Here is a 23,864-nt window from a genome sequence, read left to right as displayed (position 1 = left end):
AGCTAACTTCATAGTGCTACATTAGCAGGCTTTTAGCCTTTATTAGATTAGTACTGCAGTAGTGAAGGGAATACTTACATGGACTAATTATTCTAAATGGTATTTGCTCAACTTATTGTGTTTTCTACCGTTCACACTAGGGTTGCAGTGATATATCGGTTTCACGGTATAAAAACAGCTTTACATTCACATTTGCTTAACTACAGTTATTGAATTGTACCTTGTAAGTTCATATCAATATGCATGTCTGTCACGACATATATAATTATAATAACTAGTTTGTTAAAAAAAAAACTTTTTTTGCATTCCCTTGAGGGTACTTTTAACTGATAATGATAATAATAATAATAATTCTGTTTGTGTAATACTGTGTTATACTCTACAGAACGTAAACTGTGACTCCATGAGGCCGTGATATTTTCTGAGACGTTAAGTCAGACTGCCTGACCTGCCTTTTCTCTATCCCTCCAGCCCCACTTGGCGGTAGGAAGCAACGACTACTACATGTCGATCTATTCAGCGGAGAAGAGGCTCAGATAACACACCAGCATTCATCACCCCCCTCCCCAACAACAACACCACCACCACATATGACTTCTGACCCTGAGCCTCAAACTCCAGGATGTAAATGACGTTTTTGTTGTACATATGCAATTACCACCCTGAATGTTCTAGTGATGGCTGCTGACAAAACCTCATGCTACGAACGACGACATATATATATATATTATTATTATTCTCATTGTTTATTCATATTATGAAGCTAATGATTGTAGACTTGGCTGTGCTGAGGAGTGTGTATATTTAAATAGCATATACAGAAGAATAGAGGTTCTATTTTAAAGAAGTGGTACCCACCAATCACTGGGGCTCCCAGCGCCACACAGCGAGCATCACTACCTGAACTAACTGTGACACCAGTGAACCTAGAGGCGACGGTGGGGATGACGACCTCCCCCCCCCCCCCCCACACACACACACACACACACACACACACACACACACACTATTGGGGGGGGGTCACCCAGAGGACAATACACACTGTTGAAACACATTCACTGGTGCAGAAAACACGGGCTCGCCCTCCGCTGGACTCCGGTGTGTTCAGAAATTCATTTTCACGGCCGCCTCGCAGCCAAAGGACACAGAGTTTTGCTACTTTGCTGCACCGCTGGCAAGACGTTTGCAAGGATGGACCCAGAGATGGTGGACTGTGCTCATTCTTGCCCGACGCGTCGACCAGGCAGACTTGATGAGTGTTTGTTTGTGCGTGTGCGTGTGTGTGTGTTAAAGTGGATTATAGCACAGATGTGCCCCACAGAGGGCCTTCATAGCCTTGGACTTAAATGATGCCCAAAAAACGATGCCTGCTCCCATGCTAGAACTCTCCTTCTTGCTTCCCGACCCCAGCGTGCCAAACATAATCACATCTTCAATGTAAGCCCCTTTGTTGTGGCTCAGGAGTGTTTCTGTTTTTGATCTTGTCACCTGTAAAAAGGGAAAACCTCTACTGCCCCTCGGATGATGCCTACCTTTATATCCAGCACAGCGAGATGAGAGCTTGATTGCTGAAAGCGATGCACCCAGACCTACAGGGGACCTGCAGTACCCGCCTGCCTGCCCTGCAAAGCAATAACGACCTCCCATGATTCAGCCTCAAGCCCCTCCCCAGCGTTTTTCTTAGAAAATAACTCCTCAGTTTGAAGCTGATAGCAGCATTGTGTGCTGTTGATAGCTTAAGACAGTTGTACCTGGTGGTACCACAGTATAGCAATACAGAATCACAGATTTCAGTTCATAGCAGTGTAATTCTTCTTTTTAAATACCTAGTGTAGCAGATGGGTGCATTTTTACCCCTTCTACTCACACCAGAGTCAGGAAAGATATCAATTTAATTGACTTCCCTGTGATTGCCTAAAAGTTCTTCTGATCAATACGTCCAAATCCTCCCCATGTGGACTCAAAAGATCGCAAAAGAAGCCCACCCTAATACTTTTGTGACCTGCTTCAGATGAGTGCGCCGGTCCCAGAAACCAACCTCTTGTGTATTTTGGCTCTTGTGTGCCAGTTTATCTTTTTCTGGCTTCTGGAAAACAGAAATAGAAGGTGACCCCGGTTGCTTATCTAACCCCAGTGAGGGGCAGCTTTCTCAGACACCCTTTGAGCACACAGCACCGTAGGTTGAGAGGAGGTCATGTGACTCATCACACCAGCGATCACCTGCCACCCCTCAGTTTGGACCTCCTGCACGGTTTCTTTTTTTTTTCTTTTTTTAACCTGCCTTTGAGTTTTTATATTGATTTTATAGCCAGATGTGTTTGGTTTGATTTTGTGGAACAAAGTTGGAGGCATACAGTGAATTGCATGTGAATGGTAGCATCCGAGCTGCGGCACTCTAACTCTGTACCTCTATGTGCTCACTGTGTCAAGTTATAGTCAGCGTCCTAAATCTAAATCTCGCTCAGGTACTTTGTGAGTCACTTCAAGCCAAGGTCGAGCTACTGCCAGCCCTCCCCGCTGTCATGGTGACGGCGTGATGGACAGGTGTGGTCAGTCACATGACCTAGTGCGGTGTCACTCTAGAGATCATGAAATTTGTTGACATAAATGTCATTATGGTGCTGTTTTGGTCAAGATGCCTCTTTTATAAGGGGAGGGGGACTTTTGTTGTTGTTGTTGTTGTTGTTGTTGTTGCAGCATCACCATCGACGTGCCTCTTCTCGGGGGCCGCAGCTTTGCTTATTTCGTTTTTTAAAATCTTTTTTCCTCTTTCTGTTTTGTAATTATATGTTTTTAATTCTGCTGGCATTTTCTTTGCCTTAGTCTCCGTGAGGTGGAGGGAAAAAACTTGGGGACAGCCTTACCCACACACACACATGCACACACACACACACACACACACACACACACACTCACTACACCATACCTCCTTCATTGCCAACGTACCCCAACAGCCGCCCCCTCCTTTCTTTCCTGCCCTGCCCACCTCACCCCTCTAGTTGTCCCAAGCTTTGCTTTTCCCCACAGAAGGACTGGACTCGTGGACTGAAAGTAAACTGGGAACACACACACACCATACAGTCTGTATAAGCGGCTGCAGTTGCAGTCGCCACATTAATCCCCACCATCACCCCCCACTCTGAGCTCTTTAGCGCTCTGTGTGGTTTAGCAGGCCTCAACTGCTTCACCGGCTCGGCTCAAACAGTGCAGTTTTGCGCCGGGCCCTTTGGTCAGATTCACATTCATCTCTAAGTATCCTGCTTTGAGTTTTAAGATTTTAGATCTGAAGAAAAACAAGAGACTTTAACAAAGTCATAAGAACGGAAAAATGAAAACAATCATGTTTGCCTCTGTGACTTTAGACTGCTTTGCTGACTGGTTTATAGATGAAATCATTGAAATAAACCAAATACAACACTGGATTTTGTCTGTTTTTGGCATTTGCATTGGAAGCAATTTTACACAGTGGTCTAATTTTTTGTCTACATCTATGTTATGAGAAGCTGAATCTGGAGCCAACTTCTAATTGAGACACATTACAAACAGTCTTTAATGAACAGCAGATGAGGCTTTGTGGGCCAGTTGATGGTACTTCATGATTCAAGCCCCAGACCTGGATGTGAAATTGAATTTTTCCAGCTGTATTAAAGCACTCAGGTAAAGTCCTCTCAGATGAATCTGATGCAGTCTTGAAACATCTTTTATGTAATATCATTTTTGAAGTCAAGAATTCATGTGCCCTCAAGAACTGAACACACAAAATGAAGTAATAAGAATTTTTCGAAACTAAATCACAAATAAGTGGTAGATATATAAATACACCATTAAATTATGAGGTCATTTAAAGAATTAATTAGTATGAATCTGTCAACTCAGTGAAATTTTATTTCATAATAGACAATTTATTTCAAAATATCTTTTTCTCTCAGAGTGGCATTTTTCCCAATAACACTTTATTTATGTCTGGTTTTATGACAGTAGAGGTGTGAACACCGCTTATCTTTCAGCCAATCACATGGCCCCAGCCCCTGAGCAGACTCGCCAACTAGCTGTTGTTAGCTAAGGGTCAGTCTGAATCCAGCAGCAAGGACACTGGTGAAAACTCCTTTGTGATAAATGACATTAAAGACATTTTGAAAACATTTGAAATATTTAATATCTTCCGAATTTGACAACGTCATATTTCTTTAGTTTGGAGCTTTATTTTGTTCAGGTAGACATGATGTTGTTTATTGCACACCTTGAATTTGAGTCAAGTTCCTGACCAACCACTGAAGACCACAGCGACTGTCCTCAGTGGTTCATCCACGTGTTATTTATGATGGGAAGAGTGTGTGCCACCTACACGTGTCCTGAAAGAGCCAGGCTAAGATGAATGTCAGTGAAAACACTTTTTAGTGGCTGCGCTAAACCATTATCTTCACCTCAGGAAATGGGCTTGGCGACACAAACAATGTTGTCCCATCTTGCTCTTGTCTCTACCTGCACGGCCCTGCCAGCCAACGTCAGAGGTGAAAGGCCTCACTACTGCACCCCAAGCAATCCAACATTATTGTGACTACCATTTCACACACATGCACACACACATGCACACACACACGCACACACACGAAGGAGGCCAGAGGACAACATTCCACAACAGCGAGGAGCGGGCGGCACGAACATCCTGAGGAAACAACACTCACTTCCTGGCAAATTAAGCCAAGCCGACGGCTGTTCTGGTTGATAACCGCCACCGCTGGCTGACCACTCAGCGGCTGAGGTATGGCACCACCTTAGTGTCCGCTCCCGCCCACCAGCATCAGATCTGCCCCCCACACACGGCCTGTAAGGCACCACAGTCACACGTCTGTTAACCTCCAGCGGAGCCGCCAGCGTTGGGATCCTCAGTGTCCCTCAGACAGGATGGGCCTCCTGCTCCTGCTCACCTCCACGCTCCTGTCCAGCTGTAAGACCGCTGACCTTTTCTACTGGAACTCTTTATATTTCTTTTAGTGGCGGTGGTTGATAGATTTGTCTCTAACCTGGTGCTTTACTCTCTGATCTTGCCCCAAGACTTCCATCCAGGGAGAGTGGTGAACGCACAGCAATGTGAGTACGATCTAAAAACTCAATCTAGGATTAGATGTGTCTTTACATAGAGACAATTTATTATCTTTTTCAGAACTGCAGTCGTTTGGAGTTTTAAAAAAGGCAAAGTGTTTGTGGAGCATCACTGCTTTACTTTCCATGTAGACAAAGTCGCTGGGCTTTGATTGGGTTTTCAATCAGCTGTCCGCCACTGGAAACACAGTGGAAACGCCAGGAGAGACTCAGTCAGCCAGTGGAAACAGTCCTGTTTGTTATCAGAGCTCTCTGATCGCTGCTGTGTGTTACGGTAGAGGAGCTGTGGTAGGAAGCGTTGGGAACATGATGGCGAGCAGTGTCACACGCCTCCCCGTCCCCTTGAGTTGGCTGCTGATGGAAAGCATGAATCAGTCCGGATCAGTTGTAGCAGAGATGGAGGCGTTGACCGAGCCAAGGCCAAGGTCCAGACCTGAAGAAAGACCCATAGTTTGATTGGTTTTGATTGTTCGTGGTTTATATTTGTACTTGCTTCTTACATGATAGGCTTATCAGATGTGCCCTTGTCAGATTGTTCCTGTTGAATGTTGAATGTCCTGTAGTGCCCCAAAGAGATGATCTGTCCACTATTTCACCAGACTGAAAAAAATTTACTTAAAGTTTAATTTATTATGATAATATTAATATTAGCATATGGACATAAAACTGACTTTTCTAGCTTTATTAAAAAGCACCAACTACTGTTTATTTTAATAAAGACAAAAGCAAGACATAAAACGTGAGCAGAATATAAGAATAAACTTTTTTTTGATGATTTTAAGTTTTATTAATTTTATTTTAAGGCAGATGAAATATGTAATGTATGGGATATGGGGAAATTAAGTTCAGTGTAAGAATTAGAGAACAACAGAAACAAATACACCTAACATTTGTAGCCGATTTCTATTTAGATTTATTTTTGCTTTCCCTTCTTGATGATCACTTTGCAATATGGAAAGTAAAAGTACAGAAGTATTATCAGCAAAAGTAAAAGTAAAAATACTCACTCTGATTGATATATAAACAGTATTAGTATAAGTATAAGTTGTTGCATCGATGAGCATCTCACTGTCGTGGCTGGTTGAGCTCGTTTGAACTGCTTGTTACTGTGTATAGTTTGGTAGTTTTAGTGGTTTCCAGCCTCGGGGGTCAGGTCCTTCCAGAGGCTCACAAGATGAATGTGAGGGGCTGTGAGACAATTAATGGGAGAGAAAGGAAGGACAGACAAGGTCCTGCTGTACAGATTCAGATCTTTTCATTTTTTTGCACAGGTCTCCAGTCGATGCTTTGTCATGAAATAGTGGCTAATTTGACCTGTGGCCTTCAAACAGTTACTTACATCCGTCTCTGCTAGAGCTGATAACTCACAAACACAGCTGTTTTGTAAGCAGCCTTAAGATAAAGAAGGTGGGAACAACTAGTTTAATCTCTAATATTGTGTTGTATTTTAGCAGCTTATCAAATGCTTCTTTAACGTCAAGTTTTAACCTGAACAGTAACTACAGCTGTCAGATGGTATTCCCCTCTGAAAAGTAGTGGAGTGTGCAGCAGCTTAAAATGTAAATATACTTTGTACTTTCCACACCGGCTGAGCATGCACCTGCCACGACTCGCACACCGGATCGAGAGGCCACAGCAAATCTCTGTCCTGCTCGCCTGATTCTTCTCATCATCAGGCCTGCCAGGTCCTGCTGATGGATGCTGGGTGTGGGCCAGATTCAGCAGGCTCTGAAACGGTGAAAGGGCCCCCGAGTGGCCTGTTTGTCTCACAAAGTGCTTTTCCTGTCCTTTTTTTTTCATGTTGTTCTCCAGATTTGTTTACTGCCCCACAGCGCCCCACCCTGAGTCTCCACAGCAGCCTGTTGTCTCTGATACACGACCATGTTGATGATGGGGGGGGGGGGGGGGGCTTGACATACGTGTGCAGATGCCTCAGATGTCTCTGGTTGCACTGCAGGAAATGAAAGCGTTTCATTTCTAAAAGCTGCCTATAAGTGTTTCCTAAAAGACAAATTGTTGATCCTTTAGTCTTGAGCAGTCGCTTCTTTATTCCCGAACCTGACAACAAATACTGTATCTCCTGTGAATCATTCATTGGTTTCCACCTGTTCGAGCTTTGGGGTCAGTTCATGCAACCAATCCAGAGACAATGAGGGCTGAGAATTACAAAGTGCCCTGAAAATAAACCGGCGGTTCTGGAAACCCTGACGTCTGCGGGCAACAGAGCCTTCTTTCTTCTCATCTCCAAACAAGCTGCTTACAGCACCAAGGCTGACCCCATCAGGTCCAGCAGCATGTAGAACGACAGCTCTCTTCCTCATTTACTCCTATCACCTGTCGTTGTTGTTGTTGTTGTTTTTATCTCCATATCGCTACCAAGAGTTTTACAGCCATGATGTCAGGCATTGTTTCTTGTGTGAGTCACACACCCAGAGAGTATGCTGTCACTGCCATGATGAAATTCCATGGTAACACATCAGCTTCCCAAGTGCCAAGCCGATACTCAGTTTTGTGGCAAATGCAATCGATGTTTCAGCGGTGGTCGTTCCAAATATTCCAGCAAAATGACCGTTCGGGAGTGTTGATTTGAACAGGAATGGGAGGCGATTCAAAGGAAATTCTATTCACACCACTTGTACGTGAACCATGACTTTTGTGTGGATGTAAGAGCTCACAGGAAAAGAGGGTAAAGCTGAGCACTCATGACTCAGTGCCGTCTTTCTGTGTTTCAACGATTGGGCAATTCTTGCCTTCCTCAGGGTAAAAAACAGCAAACATCTGACAGACGTGCACAGTGTATAGGACAGGTGAGTGCACAGGGGAGTCAAGGTGAACCCAGAAATTGACTCCAGAGAGAGCTACGGAAGGAAAACACAGTGAAAACCACAAAGAAGAAAATCATCTTACATTCAAATAAACAATAATATCTTGTTTTTTCATTTATTTAATATAATTTTATTGCCAAGAGTTAAATGAGAAGATCGATACCTCTCTCTTATTTGTAAATCAGTATATTAGTAAAAGTTAAGCCAAGGCCAGGTGTCAGTTAGCTTAGCTTAGCATAAAGACTGGAAGTAGTGGGAAACTGCTATCTTGACTCTGTCCAAAGCTCAAAAACCCACCTAATTAAAATAATGTTTTAATCTCCTTTGTTTATATTACACTGAAGATGAAATATATCCTACAAAACCCCACTAGTCTAAGCACGTCCATACAGTACAAACTCTGCACGAACATGAGTGCATCACTGTCAATTAACATACATCATTTGCCATGTGCAAATTGATGAAACCAAGTAGCGAGTAAAAAGATCAGGATGTATTTTGCTAGTATCCTTTGAATAAATCTATAGAAGGAACCCGCACTGAAAAAGCATAGAGGACAAGTTACGAACTGCACTCACAACGGCGTAATCCTTATTCAAAGAGCTAAGAGTCAGCAGTGCGGTAGATTAGCTTGCACATTAAGTCTAATTCATTTTTTTGAATACACTCTGTAGCATTCACGATAAGAGACATCACCCTATCCATCGAGCCCAGTACCGAAGTGACCCGGGACACCAATGTGACTCTGAGATGTCAGGCCATCGTCAGTACCTCGGGCCAGGAGCCGCTCAGCCGTGAGTACACCATATACAAGGACAGCAACACAGTCTACACCAAGACCTCCAGCACCTCAGAAGACCTTCTGTACCCGCTGCCCGAGGCCAGAGTCTCCAACACCGGCAAATACAAGTGTGCAGTCAGCATTGAGGGCAAACAGGTGACCAGCGAAGCAAAGAAACTCACAGTGACAGGTTGGTTTTTAAAGCGTGCTCTACTGTATCTGAGCTGTTAACTGAAGCTGGTGAAGGAAAAGGAGATTGTTTCCTATACCTTTTCAGCCATAGTAAATCCCATGTTTAAGATAAAAAAAAAATCCTGAAAAATTTTCAGGGATGGAAGTGATGCGTTTATATGCAACAGCATATAAGTTCTTCAACATTGTCAGAGGGTGGTGCTGTTTCACCTCCATTTCCTTTATTTATTTATTTTCTCAAAAATCTGCTTAAATCTCACCACATTTCTCCCAATTTTTTGGCTTCCAGGCCTGTCAAAACCAGTTCTCCACCTTAACAAAGGTGTGGTCAGTGAAGGGGAGGAGCTAACGGCCAGGTGTATGGCGCCAGGCGAGACAGGCTCCATTTTCTTCTACTTCTACGAGGACTCCAAAGAAATCCTGGAGAAGCAGGTCAACTCCAACCAGGCAGAGGCCAAGCTTCGCTTCAGCAGCATCGGCATACACAAAATTCACTGTGCCTACATCGTTCTCGTAACGCCGGGCTCCTTCAAGTCCAACCAAAGCAACACCATCACTGTTTCAGTCAAAGGTAAGTGGCTTTTTGACTTTTCTGTATGTTTCAAAGCATCGGACCCGTCTCATTGATGTTGTCTCCTTAGAGCTGCCCATCACAGTGGTTTTGGAGATTGTCCCTCAGTACAAGATCTACGAAGGAGACCAACTCGCCATATCGTGCACCGTGAGCAACTTTCTGCACAGCTCTGAAAATGTCCACCTCTACCTGAGCCAGGGGACCCGCCTTCTCAGCATTGGAGACACCAAAGTCAACCACAGCATGGTCGCACAGGCAAAGGACCCCGGAGAGTTTGAGTGCAGATTGGAGATGGGAAATGTAGTGAAGGTCACCACAAAGACAGTTTCAGTGATTGGTGAGTGGACAGAGGACCGATGATCTGTGTGAGCACACTGTACATATAAACCTGTGTTCTAACTACTGATATGATTTTCTTCTGGAAAGCACTGATGACTGTAGGCATTAACTGTGTTCTTATGAAGGCTCCAGCTATGGACGCCCAAACTAAGTAAGGGAAAATGTATAGTGAGCAGGTTCCACACAAAAAATAAACTGCCTCAGTTGCCTCACTGATGTTAAATACATACACACACACACATACACAAACCTTGGACTGATCACTGCCCTGAACACACATGGACACACCCACCTCATTGTCATATAGACTGGTGGCCCGCATTTAGAGTTTCAGTGTGCGACTCAGTGGCAGCTGATGGATTTGCAGACTGATGGGTTTGGATGGAAACTGCATCACGTTATTACGCTTAGAATTTTTCACCCAAAAAAAACAAACAAACCACAAACACATGTGCAGAATCTTTTTTCATGACCCTGTGTGGGTGATGAAAAACCTTGTGAGTGAAGCTTTGCCTGCACAGCAGTATTATACACACCCGGCGGCATGTAGAATAACATCTGGTATTTTTTGAGGGCAGCAGGTTTTTCACACATTCTCATGTTACTAATATCATTTCCAGAAGGAGGACTCCTCTGCTCTTTACTTGTGCTGCCGAGTGCCACACACAAATTCAGAAGAATGTGACTGGTTTCCAGCAAGTTTCTAAATAGCGAAAATTTTGGATGTTAGATGTTACACCCCTTTTAATTATTTAATTACTACAACAATTAGCCTATTAATTGATTTTTTAAGTGATTTCTTTGTTTTTGAATCTGACAATCTTTGACTTAATCTTTAGGGCTCCACTCTTATGAACATTATTGAATGACATCAATGAGACGATGACTTGTCCTGTTCTCTACCCACAGAGCTGTTTTCAGTGCCCACTCTCACCATGTCTCCAGCTGAAGTCTTTCAAAGGGAATATATGACTCTAACCTGCAAAAGTGACAGCTACGCCTCAGAGAGACTCAGCCCGGGACAGCTGACTTACAGTCTTGATCCACGCCAAAGCTTCCTGATGCCCAAGGACAATGGAGTGTTCTTTGGCAAGGCCCTGCTGTACGATTTCAACTACACCTGCGTCGCTCAGGCCAAGGGCATCGTGAAACACAGCGAGACCCTGACTGTGCGTCCCAAAGGTAAGATGATTTGATGCCTCTTTCACATGCAAATTTTAATACACTGATTAACAGTGGATTTATGCCTCATAACATAAATGCGTCAGCAATTTTACACGTTGGCCTTATTTCTCCGTAAAAGTCACAATAGCCCTCCCTCAAGGTCGGACCCATACAAACATTATGTTAACGTGAAGGCCGCCGCAGCGTGAGATCAAAGAAATGGTTCAACACTTTCAGAAATGCACCATTCAATGTCCTGGTGCCACTGTGCACACACAGAAAGTGACATCAGTCCTCTCTAACTTTTCTCTGAGGGTAAAAAAGTGAACAAGCATTTTTCCCAAACTTGTGGGAAGTTTGACATCCCTTTAGGTATGAGCTGAGTTCACGCTCAGTGCATGTCTGTCGTGTTTGCCTTATCACGAGCACTGTTAAAGTTTATCTGTCAATTATCATCTCTTATGCATAAAAAGAAAAAAATCTTTGATAAACAACAAAACCCTGTAAGCTGTTGAAGAGATTCTTCTATAAAGGTTAGGCTAGTGTCGCTCCATAACAGCTGGATGTATGAATACACGCCTGCTGAAGTTTTCCATATCAGTTTAAAAGGTGGTTATATGTCAATGTTGTCTTCACTGCCAGTTTCCTCTGCCCCCGAGTGGCCAAAACCATCTATTACAGCAGATTTAAGGCCTTAGTTATTAGACATTATGAAGGAGGCGGCAAAACTTGCTCTCTAATAATGTAAACTGATGTAATTGATGAGAATTTTTTAGGGGATTGACTGTGAGAGAATGGGGGTGTTTACTGGATCCCTGACACTCACGACGGTCGTTTATTAAGACTTAATAGGTAAGTTTTTGAATTCATCGCTGATGTAACCCATGAGAGAACAGAGAAACTTCCTCATATGTGTCATCATACTTTTCTCCAGAACACTGACTCCACCGCTTCCTGGGCACCAGGTGCCACATATCATGCGAGCGTTGTGTACCTGAATAAAGTTTTACATATAATGACAAACAGCATAAAACCAGCTGGGTTAGCTGTTCCACGTCTGAACAGGCCTTTTGTTTTTACTTCACAGGATTAGTCCACAGGGAGTCAGTGTGTTTTTTCCTCTCTCCTCTCTCTCCTCCTCAGTTGCTGTCTCCATTCCAAAGATCTCGGTGGTTGGCAGGGCAATCCTGGGACAGCCCTTTATGATCCTCTGTCAGTCAGACACCGGCAGCCTGCCGATAAACTACACCCTGCTGAAGGATTACACCCCGCTGAGCACAGCCAGCGTCAAGCTGCCTTTTCAACAAGCTGTCTTCACGGTCAACATCACCAAGGCTAATGACATGAACAAATACATGTGCGAGGCAAAGAATAGTCACAAGGAAGGCCCCCTCAGTAAAAGACTCAACGCTACGGTCATAGGTAAATAATGCCAACACTGCTCAATAAATCCAGATCAATCAATGATATAATGTTTGTTACCTTTGGACATAACCAGGTCCAGTCTTTATGGTAAACTAAGCTAACCAGTTTGCTCGTGGTAGCCTCGTATTTACCGCACAAGCATGAGAGTGGTATTGATCTTGTCATCTAACTCTAGGTAAGAAAACAAATGGGCATATGTCACAAAATGTTATGTTAAAGAAATCATTAATGTAATGACGGTGTTTCATTAAGTTTCTGTGAAGCTTTAATGACGCAATAAAACCTCAGTTTATAGTTGAGATCGTGTCAGCCTCTTTTCCTCCACCTGTTCCTCTCCCAGAGCCCCTCACAGACCTGATTCTGACCTTCATCTCCGACTCGCAAGAAGTTTCTGAGGGAGGCTACATCATCTTCATATGCAGCACGAGAGGCACACCGCCGATCACCTTTAAGCTGTACCGTGAAGGCACCGATCACCCGCTGTATATCAAAACCTCCAACCTGAACCACACGAGCTACGAGGTCCCTGTGTTGTCCAAAGAGCAGAGTGGCAAGTACTACTGCGAGGCTATCAACCACGCCAACGTCGTCATCACCAGTGAGCCGGTCTTCATAGAGGGTGAGTCTGATTGGTATTCATGTTCAGTAGGAATACACTGACTCCAGACCTGCTGCTGTGTGGCTGACCCTGACCCCTGACTTTTTTACTTCTGGGGCATGCAGAGATACATCACAGACTTAGATTTAACAAATTAAATGAAATCTCTAAGGTGTCTTGAGATTAAAGGTGGGGTGAGTCAGCCTGGAGAAAGATTGTTGATATTTGCTGAATGTGAAATTCAGTCAATATCTCCTCATTGTCTGCTAGCTGTCCTTTCTGAGACTGTGCTGGAAAAAAATCCAGTTTTCGCACACAGCCCTGGCTCTGTAAATGGGAAACAAACAAGGTGTCGCAAACCAAGCCCCAACACCATTCCAGCCAGTCTGCAATGGGCGGCATTCACGCTCAGGACAAGGGGAAGGGAATGGAGGGAGCGAGAGGGACGGTTAATGTGGCATGCTAGCATGTGATCACATTGTGAAGAAGGAGATATCAACATCTTCCTCCAGTGTCCAGTATGACTCAGTCCACCTTCAAACACAAAGCCAGTTTTTACCTTTAACTTTTACCCACCATCTTGCTTCCAACTAATCATGACTCCTCCAGCTGCACAGAAAAGTTGACCACGCTCTCTTTCAACCTACAGAGGTCAGTGCATCAGTGATTTTCCTCCATATAACATCGAGTATGAAGTCACTTTCCGATAGCTCGCTCTCTGTGCAGTTTGCATTTCTTCCCCACGAGCAGCCAGTGCTCCCTTTGGCCAGATGTTAGCTGCAGCCAGAGAACATCAAGCACAGACAGTCTCTGCATCTGCATCGCAGCTCTGACCAGGATTTCCAGTCCTCTCCACAACACTGTTTGGCCTTTGCCTTCATTTTACATACAGCATCCAGTGATTTAGTATTGCACTTCCATAAAGTTGCAGGACTTGCGAGACATATTACAACAAGACTTCAGAGGCATTATAGCAGCTCTGTCGGCTTTGAGCTCAATTCTCATTTTAGCATCCTAACGAGCTCACAGTGACATCACTAACCAGCTGATGTTCAGCAGGTATGATGTTTTGCTAATTAGCACTAAACACAAAGCTGCAGCTGAGGCTGGTGGGAATGCTGTTAGCTTTTCAGGTATTTGGTCATAAATTTAAGTGTTGGACCAATGAAACATTTTGAACTGACAGTGGTGTTCCATGAAAAGTCAGGGGATCACCAAAGAGACTGCGGTTCATGCTGAGGGGGACACAAATGCCTGCATCAAATCTACCAATCGATTTGCCATTTCTCCACCTGTCCCATCTCGTGCCATTTCATTCGCTCCCCTTCTTTCCTCTTGTGTTTCACTTTGTCACTGACTTTCTTTTCTCTCTGTGTTTCTGTCCGTCTCTCCATAGTGCACCTGGCGTTGTGGAAGAAAGCCATGATTGGGGGCTTCAGTCTGCTGGTGGCGTTGGTGTTGCTGGTGGTGGCTGTGCTGTACTTCAGATCCAAGAGAGGTAGAGAGACCTACAGTCCTCCAGGAAGTCAGGCCTCTTATATATAACTATGTATGAAAACCAGCCTTCCTCCACCTTCTTCCTCCTGCTCTTCTTCTCACCTCTCCTCTCTTATTGTAGGTAAAAGAGACGCAGCTGCTGAATTGTCAGTGTGAGTTGGCTCGAACGTTTGCTTCGTCTGAATGTGACATATTCTGGAGAAGTTAGAGACAGTGTGTCCACATTTATTTGCTGGCTTTAAAGAACCACACTGGTTGTTTTGCATGTCTGTGCAGTAAAAAGCTCATAAAGGTAATATTACCGCAACCTTTTTTCAAAGTCTTTATGTTGATTTCCTATCTTTTTAGGCAGTGCTTAGTTAAACATTAGCATGACACAAAGATCAACTGTTGGAGACTTTTTTTGCAACGTAATCTCCCCTTCTAATGCCTTTCCAAATGGAGAGCCACTGTCTCATTCACTCTGCTGCCTGTCTGTGCGCCTCACAGTGACGACAGGACTAAAGGAAGTTACTTCTCCTAGCTAAGACACCGTCACCACAGATGGACTTTTTTTCACTTGGGTTAATGTATGGATTAAACAAAGGAGATACAATGCATTAATTAGTGAAGAGATGTTGAGACCAGAGATGCTGGTAGGCAAATTTTGTTCCTGGCCCAGCCGCCTCCTGACTCCAGCTTTGTATTTAGCACACACACACACACACGAGAGGGGTATTCATTCTTTCATCTAACCCAGCAAGAAAGCAAATAAACAGTTGTTTATTCCCAAAATGTCAAACTATTCCTTTGAATTAGATAATTGGAGTAATTCATTAATCCCTAAGGTAAATTGCATTGTTACAATTGCCAAATCACAAGAATAACTAATGAATAAATTAAGCAGGTGACAAACAAAATACAATTTAAGAATAAAAACAAATTATATGTAATAACAAGAATAGAAAAAATAATATAATACAGACTAAAAGACAGACAATGATCTTGTGTAACATGTATTGAATATACATTATACGGTAGTACTAATGCAGCATGTAGCAACTAACTGTACATTGAATATACTGAAAAAGAGTATGTATACTCTGGTAGATGGATGTTGTGTATTAAACAACAAGAGTTGTTTGCTTGGATAAAAATGCAAGAAAACAACCACAAAAAAAACGTAAGGTGCTCTGTGGAATTTTTGACCGCTAATGGCACTATGGAGCAATGTTTTAATGAGTGGGCCCCCACGTTTTTGTATGTCATCTTGATCAGCTACAACATGCAAAACCACCGGTGTGGTTATTGAAGCGCATTTTTAGCTCGCATCAGAATGTGTGGCGTTTACTATTTAAGGTTGAGATCATTTTGGCATTTGGTAGATTTTTCCTTGACTTCACCGCTGCCCAAGTTGACTTTATTTTCACCGTTTCTCAGAAAGCCTTCGAGCCCTAAATCAGATGACTCTTTAACAGTGAATCTAACCCACGACACAGAGGTTTATAACGCAGCCACAGGTAGCTTGGTTTTACTATTCTATGCACCACTGACTGTCTTCAATAGTCATCATCTTAACAGCCATTTGTCATTTCTCCCGCCTCAGCAGTCACGGCATGTTTCCTGTTGTAGCTGCAGCAATCCACTCTCATCCCATCATCCATGTTCTAATACGCATGCAGGGTTCATGTTATGGTGACCCGGCCACCGTTGTTTATGTAACTGCCAACATTGCTCTCCAGTTGTAGATATCCTGTTCAAGTTTATGTGCACGCACAACATGTACGTCTGAGCGTATTGTCTTTGTCTGTCTGTCACTCTTTTGCATGTACATTGTGTTTAAGTATGTGGCATTGCAGAGGCAGGAAAAGTCGGCTGTTGTTAGGATGCAGTCGTTGTAGGAAGTAACCTCTTCGCGGTACAAGCTGTTCTTACGCAGGAAGATGCTGCTATTGCTCAGTCATGGTAGATGGCATTGATTGTCCATTATTGCAAACTGCTTAGAGCGCCCATTATCATCTTCTTCCAGGCGCAGCACCACTCTATGATGGCACAGAGGGGAGAGTGACCAATGGGGTGCGAGATAGCGCGGCATCGCTTCCCGCTGACATCAGCAACAGGAGCAGCTACAGTATCCCAGCCACAGTGTAGAGATGCCCCACGATGGGCAGGACTTGAATCTTAAAAAAAAAAAAGGCTCTAAGCGAGGACTTTGAGAGCATTAATCCTGTTTGTGATGTCAAGTGTATTTGGACACTTTCTTCACTGAGGAGTTTCCTCAGTGCAAAGGAGGGGTGTGCTATGAAAAACAGAAACCAGGACCCGCTGCTCCCTCTCCCCTCCTCCTGCAGTCTAGATGGCCTCTGATTTTACACTTAAAATTACTGTCTCTGTCCTGTCTTCATGTCCGTGTGGTTTCATGTGCTTTACTGCAGCAACTGCTCCATTTGTCTGATGTGCATGTTTAAATGGGTTTGGTGACACATTGATTTGTATAGCACCGTCATAGGAAATGTGTGTATATATTTTTGGTTGATCCCTTGACTGATTGGAAGATACCCGAATAGAATAAAGACAACGGTTTTATTTAGAAGTGTGTCAGTACCATTTATTTTCCTGAGTCCAAGAACATGCTTATTAATATCGTGCATTAATCCTGCAGCAGAGTGCAGGCTGGATTGTGCAACAGCCCTAAGCACAAATCCATGACAATACCAACATGAAGTGGATTCATTCCCTAAAAAGGAACACACAGCAGAGACTTCCTTGAAAAATTGAAACAATAGAGTCTGCAAGAGACTTCCTATGTTGGCACAGAGCAAGTTTTGTGTAGATAAAACTGGTGGCTTTGGGGAGGGTGGGCAAGTTTGAATACATGCAGCAGGTGGAGGAAATTAATCACATAAGCCTGGTTGAGCTGTGTGTGAGATTACATTACCAACTGGGAAGTTGCAATGGGAAGTTGTTTTTTGCCAGAGCTTATTGTGCAGCGGCTGCTGAACTAACGGCCTATTGTGCACGAGGCCGCGGAAAGTTTCTGTTTGTGCCAGCTGCAGCACAGAGAGTGTCTCTCATCGCTCCGTTACTGCTCTTAGGACAGAATATAACCTTAATGTCTGGCCATGAAAAAACAGGTCTGCTTTTCAGGAAATCAGTCTGACTGAGACCACCCTCATATCTCACTGTTCAGTCCGAGGCTACAGCCAGAACATGGTTAGCTTATCTTAGCATACAGACTCTTAGCCTGGCTCTGCCCAAAAGTTATAAAAAAATTCAGAGTGGAAAAATTATATGTGGCCCCCTTATAAAACTGTACCGTTTTGTTTTTCCACTTTCCGACTTAAACATATTAAATAGCAAATTTAAAGTCTGGCTTTCCCTTTGCACAGAGCCAGGCTAGCTGTTTCCCCCCTGTTTCCTGTCTTTGTGCTAAGCTAACCAGCTGCAGCAGCAGACAAGCATAGAGTGCGATCACTCTTCTCATATAAGTTTATTTCCCGAAAAGTGGAATTGTTCCTTCAAGAATTCACTCAAACACACATCACCTGTATGTCAGATAGTATTCATACATGTGGCTCTTTAATGTGTGATTTTACTGCTAATTACCTATGAAGGTATGTTTTTTGTCTAATCAGTGCAGATTTTTTAGCATTTAATTAAAGTCAGGGATTGTCAGCCGCCTCATGACATGACGTCTGTCTTTCTGTGTTTCACAGTGAGGGTGGACAGAGCTGAGGTCAGTGTGTGGAGCAAGCGACCGCCTGACGCTGGTAAGCTGGGCCTGTAAATGTACCATTATATTAATGCTTTTACTGCAAATGTGTGGAACAGCTGAGAACGTCACTTCTTCCTTAAAGCAGACCTATCTAACGTTGGCCAAACAGCAGCCACTGTGGAAACATCTGGCATTTACGGGCTAATGTTCAACTGACTGATGTCAGTTATACAGCAATTTCTACCTAAAGTTTTCTAACTAGTGTATTAAACTGACCAAGGTTGAGGGAGTTATTCAGACAACCGCTCAAGGTCCACTGCATCACTCGACAGTTTGTTCACCTGTCATGGAGACTGGTCTGCTGGCATGCAAGTCCAGTAGTTATGGTTTCATCCACGGCTCTTTCAGGATTTCTCGCCCATGTTAAGCATGAAGGCTCATTCTTGACCTTAGAAATAGTTTAGAACTAAACTAAAACTAACACCAACTAATGGTCTGTAGCACAAGCAGTTATCATTTGGTTGAAAGCTCTGGAAAAGGCTGGTCAGTAGACCTCAAGCTGATTGTCAGTTGTTATGTGAAACGTCAAAGTTCAGAAATGGATGAAAACAATTCCCTCATTAAAATAACAGCACGTTTTTCAGATAATTTTGTTCTCGCGTTTAGATGCGACCAATGACGAGGAGAGCAGCGTGGTGTCCAACGAGCCTGATGTGGAGTACACTGAGGTGGTGCACCCCCGGCCAGCAGACCCTGCCAGAGGTAACCACTCGACACATACAAAAACCAAAAGTCTGCTGTTAGTTTGATAAACTCTCGTTAACCATTCTACAGTCTCCTCTTCTATCCCAAACATCTCTAAAAACAGTTTTCTCTGCTTTGCCCGCATTCCTTCCTAGATGATAATATGGACTGACACATCCTGGGAGGGGCCTAATTACCCCTGACTGTAAATGCAGGGATAACTGATGGGATTTCCACAACCATCGCAGACCTTATAAACAGGAAGGGTTGAGCTAATTGCCAGGCTCGTTTCTGATACTGGCCCGCTCTTCGTTATGGTCTTGTGCTCAAGGTCCCGACAGGTCGGAGATGGCAATTACAGAATGTCACACAACCCGCCTATTTTTAGACTCGTGTTAGCGATAGATCAAACAGACAGTATCTACTAAACTTTGTCTTTTGATATTCAAGCAGGCTAATGTGTTGCTTTTTACATTAACAGTCCCACTCAGAAAAGGCACAGACACAGTGTACAGCGAGCTCCAAAACTCTCCACATGGTGAGTTTAACATCCTTAAAGCTGCACAGATTGATATTTTACATTTACGATGGATTAAATAACTGCGTGTAATTGCAAAAGTGGTTGCTTTTGGTGACAAACCCTAAAGAATTATCACCCAACTGTCCAGTTCCCTCCATTTCTGCAGAGCTTTTTAGCGTCTTTAAGCTCACTGTTTTGGTTTTCTGGCTCACAGCTTTACTGGTTTTGTTCAGTCTCGCTGTTCTCATCAGCTTGTGATAAACCCACTGTACACTACACTTATGCTAGTGGGTATAATGGAGAATTTAGTGGATAATAAGACATCTTTTATTCAAGAGTTGGTGGAAACCTTAACAGAGCTAAAGGGAGAGTGGAAATTGGAAATGAAAATGTTGCTTTTGTCTGTTTAATGTGGGAATAGTGCAGCTGTTTTCTAACATGTTCGCCAACACTGTAAGAGGATAATATATTAATGTTGTGTCCTCAGCTCAGTACACTGCCCCCAAGTGGCAAAAAACATCAGTTAATGCAGCTGTAAATAGCTTTAGCTGTAACTTTAACTGGTATTAGTGACACTATTAGTGTCACTTCATCAGTGACAGCTGATGAAGGATAGTTTACCCACGCCAGCTGCAGGACCGTGACCATGTCCTGTTACTGCTGGCAGGAACTTCGTGTCATTAGAACAGCAGTCAGACACTGGTTGTGTCTATCAAGCAGTCCATCTGAGTCCTAATGTTTCCTGTTCAACTGCGACAAAAGAAGCCTGCATTGTTGAGAGAAGCATCTGTGAGAGTGAGAGGGGGTATGATTCAGGCAGTGGCACAGTGGCAGGCAACCATAAAGGCTGAAACAAAGGCCTCTGCAGAGGAGGAACAAGTGAGTCAGCGAGGTCGGCCGCGCCGTCATAACTGTCAAGTGACTAATAACTGAGGTCGGCCGGTGACTGAGCGAGATGCATGCGTTAACCTGTGATGCTTTTCCCTTCAGGTGCTGCTGACCACCATGGCTATGTGAGTAATTCACACTCATGTTCTTCTCACTCGCCAGTGTTAGCATCGTCATGCTTCTGTGCCTTTTTTTTTTGCTTGTTAGCATTAAAAAAAAGAACTACATGTTTCAGAGAAGCCACCAGTGCACACCGAATAACTGTGAATGCACTCATTATAATGGAGTGAACTGTTTATTAGTTATATACTGGTTAAGGACAATGAGTTTTCATATAATTATCATGAAGCAATCCTGCCAGTCACAATCACACACCCTTTCTACAGGAAGTGCTTCACTGGTGAAATCTTAACATTTTCCAAGAGCTTCCAGTTTATTCTGTCTGTGTGTGTGTAGCATTTAAAGGAAATATGAAGATTCTCAGTCATAGAGGTCGTGGTTATTTAAGAAGTGTTGAAAGGAAAGGAAAGAACATGTTATTAGAAGCCTTTTGACTAAACTTCATTTACTTTTGATTTAACTCATATAAAGTGGTGATGTAGCTTAAATACCTTTCATGCAGTACTACTCCTCATGCATGTTACCCATGCACTGAATTAATAAAAGCATCCAGGTATCCCTGCTGCCTCCTGGTCACAGTGACCGTTTGCAGGCCGATAGTCCGGAGTGAGAGGGGAGGGAAACTGCTGTCAAAGTTTCCAGACAAGAACAAAAGAATTTGGGCTGGGGCTTCCTTCCTTATCGCCCGCTCCGATCAGCGCCGTGGCCAAGTCAAATTACTTCCAAGCCCATCTCAGCCAGAATACTGTCCCCCAGCATGCCTTAATCACTGCTGCTCCTGACTGCACTGTTTGTCCATACATGGTGATGGAGGCCGCTGAAGAGAGGAATTTGAAATAATAAGCTAAGGACGTGACATCATGATCTAAAAATGGTTCATTCTTTCATCAGTGTATCTTCATGATGACACATTATGAGATGCTTTTGAACATCACAGTCCGCTTACGTAGGGACACCACTGATGTGTGCTTTAGTGTTATATGAGCCAGGGTTTAAATATTACAACAATAAATGAATCAGTCGTTTAATGGCTCTGCTTTGTGTGCAGCAGGGTTCAGTGGAGTACGCTGAGCTCAACGGTGAACAACCGGAGGCCGATCACTACTATCCAGAGGTCAACAACTACCAGGACCTGCCGGCGCCTGTGGATTAGCCTTCCTGTCTTCACACACAGCTCTGTTTTTGTCAGCTGTACTGAGCACTCCCTCCGATCAGTGACACAACTGACTGCTACGTTAGCTGTAAATATTTTTGCATCTTAATAAACGGCTGTCACACATCTTTGCTGTGTTTGCCGGCGCCTTTTTCTTGTGCGATGTCGGGCCATGATGCGACAGCTACAAAGGAAAGTGATAAGCAGAAAGTGACTCGGCTATCACCGCCATCAGGAAACCATCTTCTTTCTCAACTGAAGCTTGACTGGCTTTATTTTGCATTGTCATTGTCATCTTTCATGATGCTGTGTAGTCACACACGTTGATGCATTCAGAATTCAAATGTTAGCACGGGACTCTGGGATGTTCCTCAGCTCTGTTCACACACACACACACACACACACACACACATCCTACTGCTGAATCACATACAAGGACAAAAACAGCAAGAACTGTCAATGAAAGGAGGTGCTCAGCAGCACGTGCTCTGTTCAGTAACAGGAAGCTGTTGTTGTTGAGTCTGGTAACTGCTTAAAAAAACACAACTTTTAATATGATACAGTTCCACGTTTTGTGAGTGTAACACTAACCACAAGAGCTGACTCTTTCAGTCAATGCACTGTATATTTCAGTAGTGATTTTACTAGTATTAGTCACTAGGGGGCACTGTTGCACCAATAATATAAATCCTTCTTCTCCTTCAGTTCGCTGTTGTTTTCAATGTTGGTGGCTTATGACACCATCTTGTGGTACAATATTGAATTTCACTATAGGATGTTATGACTGTAGAATCACCTCTTATGATATTACAAGACCTTGAAAACGACAAATTACAAATGCAAATGATTTGAAAACGATTACAGTTACCAGAAACAAGTAAAGAAAATGAATATTTGAAGGAAAATATGGTAAAATAGCCAAAGTCTAAGAACATTTAAAGTACATCACAGTCACATGTGCAACCAAAAAACACATTTTTTTTAATACCAGATAGTCCACAAAAGCTGTGATATATTATCATAGGGGCTTCTTTTCTGATACGTAATGTTTTTTAGTTTATTTTCATTTTAACTCTTGCTTGATTATTCAGTGTCATTAATCATTTCTAACTTCTGGTGGCAGCTCACCCTTGAAACAGTTTGAATTCTTAGACTGATAGAATTTCTTTTTTTTTCATTAAATTTTTTGGTTGTGACTTCATATCTTGTGATTATATACTGTACCTAAGGGTACTTAATTACCCCGTACAGTGTGGGTTTATAGTCATTAATATTTTTATACTAAAAATGGATCACATGACTATGAAGGGTGTGGTTTTAGTGATGAACCCTTTTAGCTCATTGTTTTGGATCTCCAGCTTCGCTCTCATCAACCTTATTTCCAGCAGCAGCACGCAGCTGTTTTTTTGTATGCACCAAATAGCAAACTGAAGAAACTGACAACTAACTGGTGAATATAATGGAACATTTAGCAGTCAAGGAGACAGTTATTTCCCTCAGGAGATGGTGGAGATCAAAACAGAGAAAAAAGTGAGTAAATATTTGACTTAAATTCACCCAGGGCCCAAAAACTGAATTCTTACGTTGCTCTGAGTCTGTTTGATGTGTAATTAGGCAACTGCTTTCTAGCACATTCACCAGAACAACTTTATAACGTGACAATATGTCTGCATCGTGTTTTCAGCAGCTATTAATTAAAGCAGCTTTAAAGCAAGACTCATACAGGCTTTGCTTGTCCTACCTTAACATATTATTGAAGATCAGAATTTGCGCAACTACAACGTTATAGAAAGCACTTTGCTCTATGAGCAAATCAATCTTACTGCATTCTTTTATAACAAACAAACATCCTGCTTCATTCCTAGCTCTATGATAAAGGTCAATATGTGAAGAGATAGTGGGGGAAAGGGCTCTTAGGGGCAATGCTTAGACGTGTGTTGTTGAAGAACAAATGTGTTCTGTCAGGAACTTGATTCACAAATGTGCTATTCTCTTAAACAACAAAACGCTCATGCTTTGCACTCCTGAGAGCACCTAATCCCACAGGTAAGGACAGACTGTTTGCCATTTTAATGTTCTTATTAAAGATACATTTAATTCCAGCTATGACATCACCGTCCACATCGTTTATCATGAACTCACGTCATATTCAGAGTTCCGTGTAATTGAATGGCCTGCGTTCAATAACCTCAAGGACTCCAGGGGCTTGAACTGGTAGTGTTGGCATGGCAACGGCAGGGTTTTTTT

The 23,864-nt window shown here is 43.1% G+C and overlaps 2 protein-coding genes across 16 annotated transcripts in view; both read left to right on the top strand.

Annotated features, from left to right (window-relative positions):
* The window catches only part of rptor (regulatory associated protein of MTOR, complex 1), a 168,008-nt gene extending 164,598 nt beyond the window's left edge, over positions 1 to 3,410 (top strand). For all 5 annotated transcript variants that reach the window (XM_041933255.1, XM_041933254.1, XM_041933252.1 and 2 more), the window contains one exon: positions 472 to 3,410. In XM_041933255.1, the coding sequence (XP_041789189.1) occupies positions 472 to 540 (69 nt within the window). In that variant the 3' untranslated portion in view covers positions 541 to 3,410. The remainder of the gene's footprint in view (positions 1 to 471) is intronic.
* A 1,385-nt stretch (positions 3,411 to 4,795) lies between these two features.
* pecam1b (platelet and endothelial cell adhesion molecule 1b) lies at positions 4,796 to 23,333 on the top strand. Of its 11 annotated transcripts, none has more exons than XM_041964674.1 (16): positions 4,796 to 4,948; positions 5,056 to 5,091; positions 8,603 to 8,899; positions 9,191 to 9,472; positions 9,543 to 9,812; positions 10,724 to 10,996; positions 12,122 to 12,400; positions 12,744 to 13,022; positions 14,398 to 14,499; positions 14,620 to 14,650; positions 15,918 to 15,997; positions 18,194 to 18,247; positions 18,859 to 18,954; positions 19,418 to 19,474; positions 20,447 to 20,469; positions 21,516 to 23,333. In XM_041964674.1, exons 1-16 carry the CDS (start codon positions 4,906 to 4,908, stop codon positions 21,615 to 21,617), a joined length of 2,304 nt encoding a protein of 767 aa, XP_041820608.1. In that variant the 5' UTR covers positions 4,796 to 4,905; the 3' UTR covers positions 21,618 to 23,333. The 11 variants fall into 11 exon arrangements, with proteins under 11 accessions (XP_041820608.1, XP_041820598.1, XP_041820625.1 ...); XM_041964664.1 differs by having other exon boundaries at positions 21,513 to 23,333; XM_041964691.1 differs by lacking the exon at positions 19,418 to 19,474 and having other exon boundaries at positions 4,797 to 4,948.
* Positions 23,334 to 23,864: the final 531 nt, after the last annotated feature.

Source organism: Chelmon rostratus, chromosome 3, assembly GCF_017976325.1.
Source record: "Chelmon rostratus isolate fCheRos1 chromosome 3, fCheRos1.pri, whole genome shotgun sequence".
Taxonomy (NCBI): domain Eukaryota; kingdom Metazoa; phylum Chordata; class Actinopteri; order Chaetodontiformes; family Chaetodontidae; genus Chelmon; species Chelmon rostratus.
Note: the sequence above shows the minus strand (reverse complement) of the source record. Positions and strands in the feature narration are given on the sequence as shown.

Bases quoted from the DNA above. Each gene is read 5' to 3' on its own strand.
- pecam1b (XM_041964664.1), top strand. From the start codon at position 4,906: ATGGGCCTCCTGCTCCTGCTCACCTCCACGCTCCTGTCCAGCT. The intron at 18,955-19,417 runs GTAACCACTCGA...TTACATTAACAG, and splicing joins GCCAGCAGACCCTGCCAGAG to TCCCACTCAGAAAAGGCACA. The intron at 19,475-20,446 runs GTGAGTTTAACA...TTTTCCCTTCAG, and splicing joins GCTCCAAAACTCTCCACATG to GTGCTGCTGACCACCATGGC.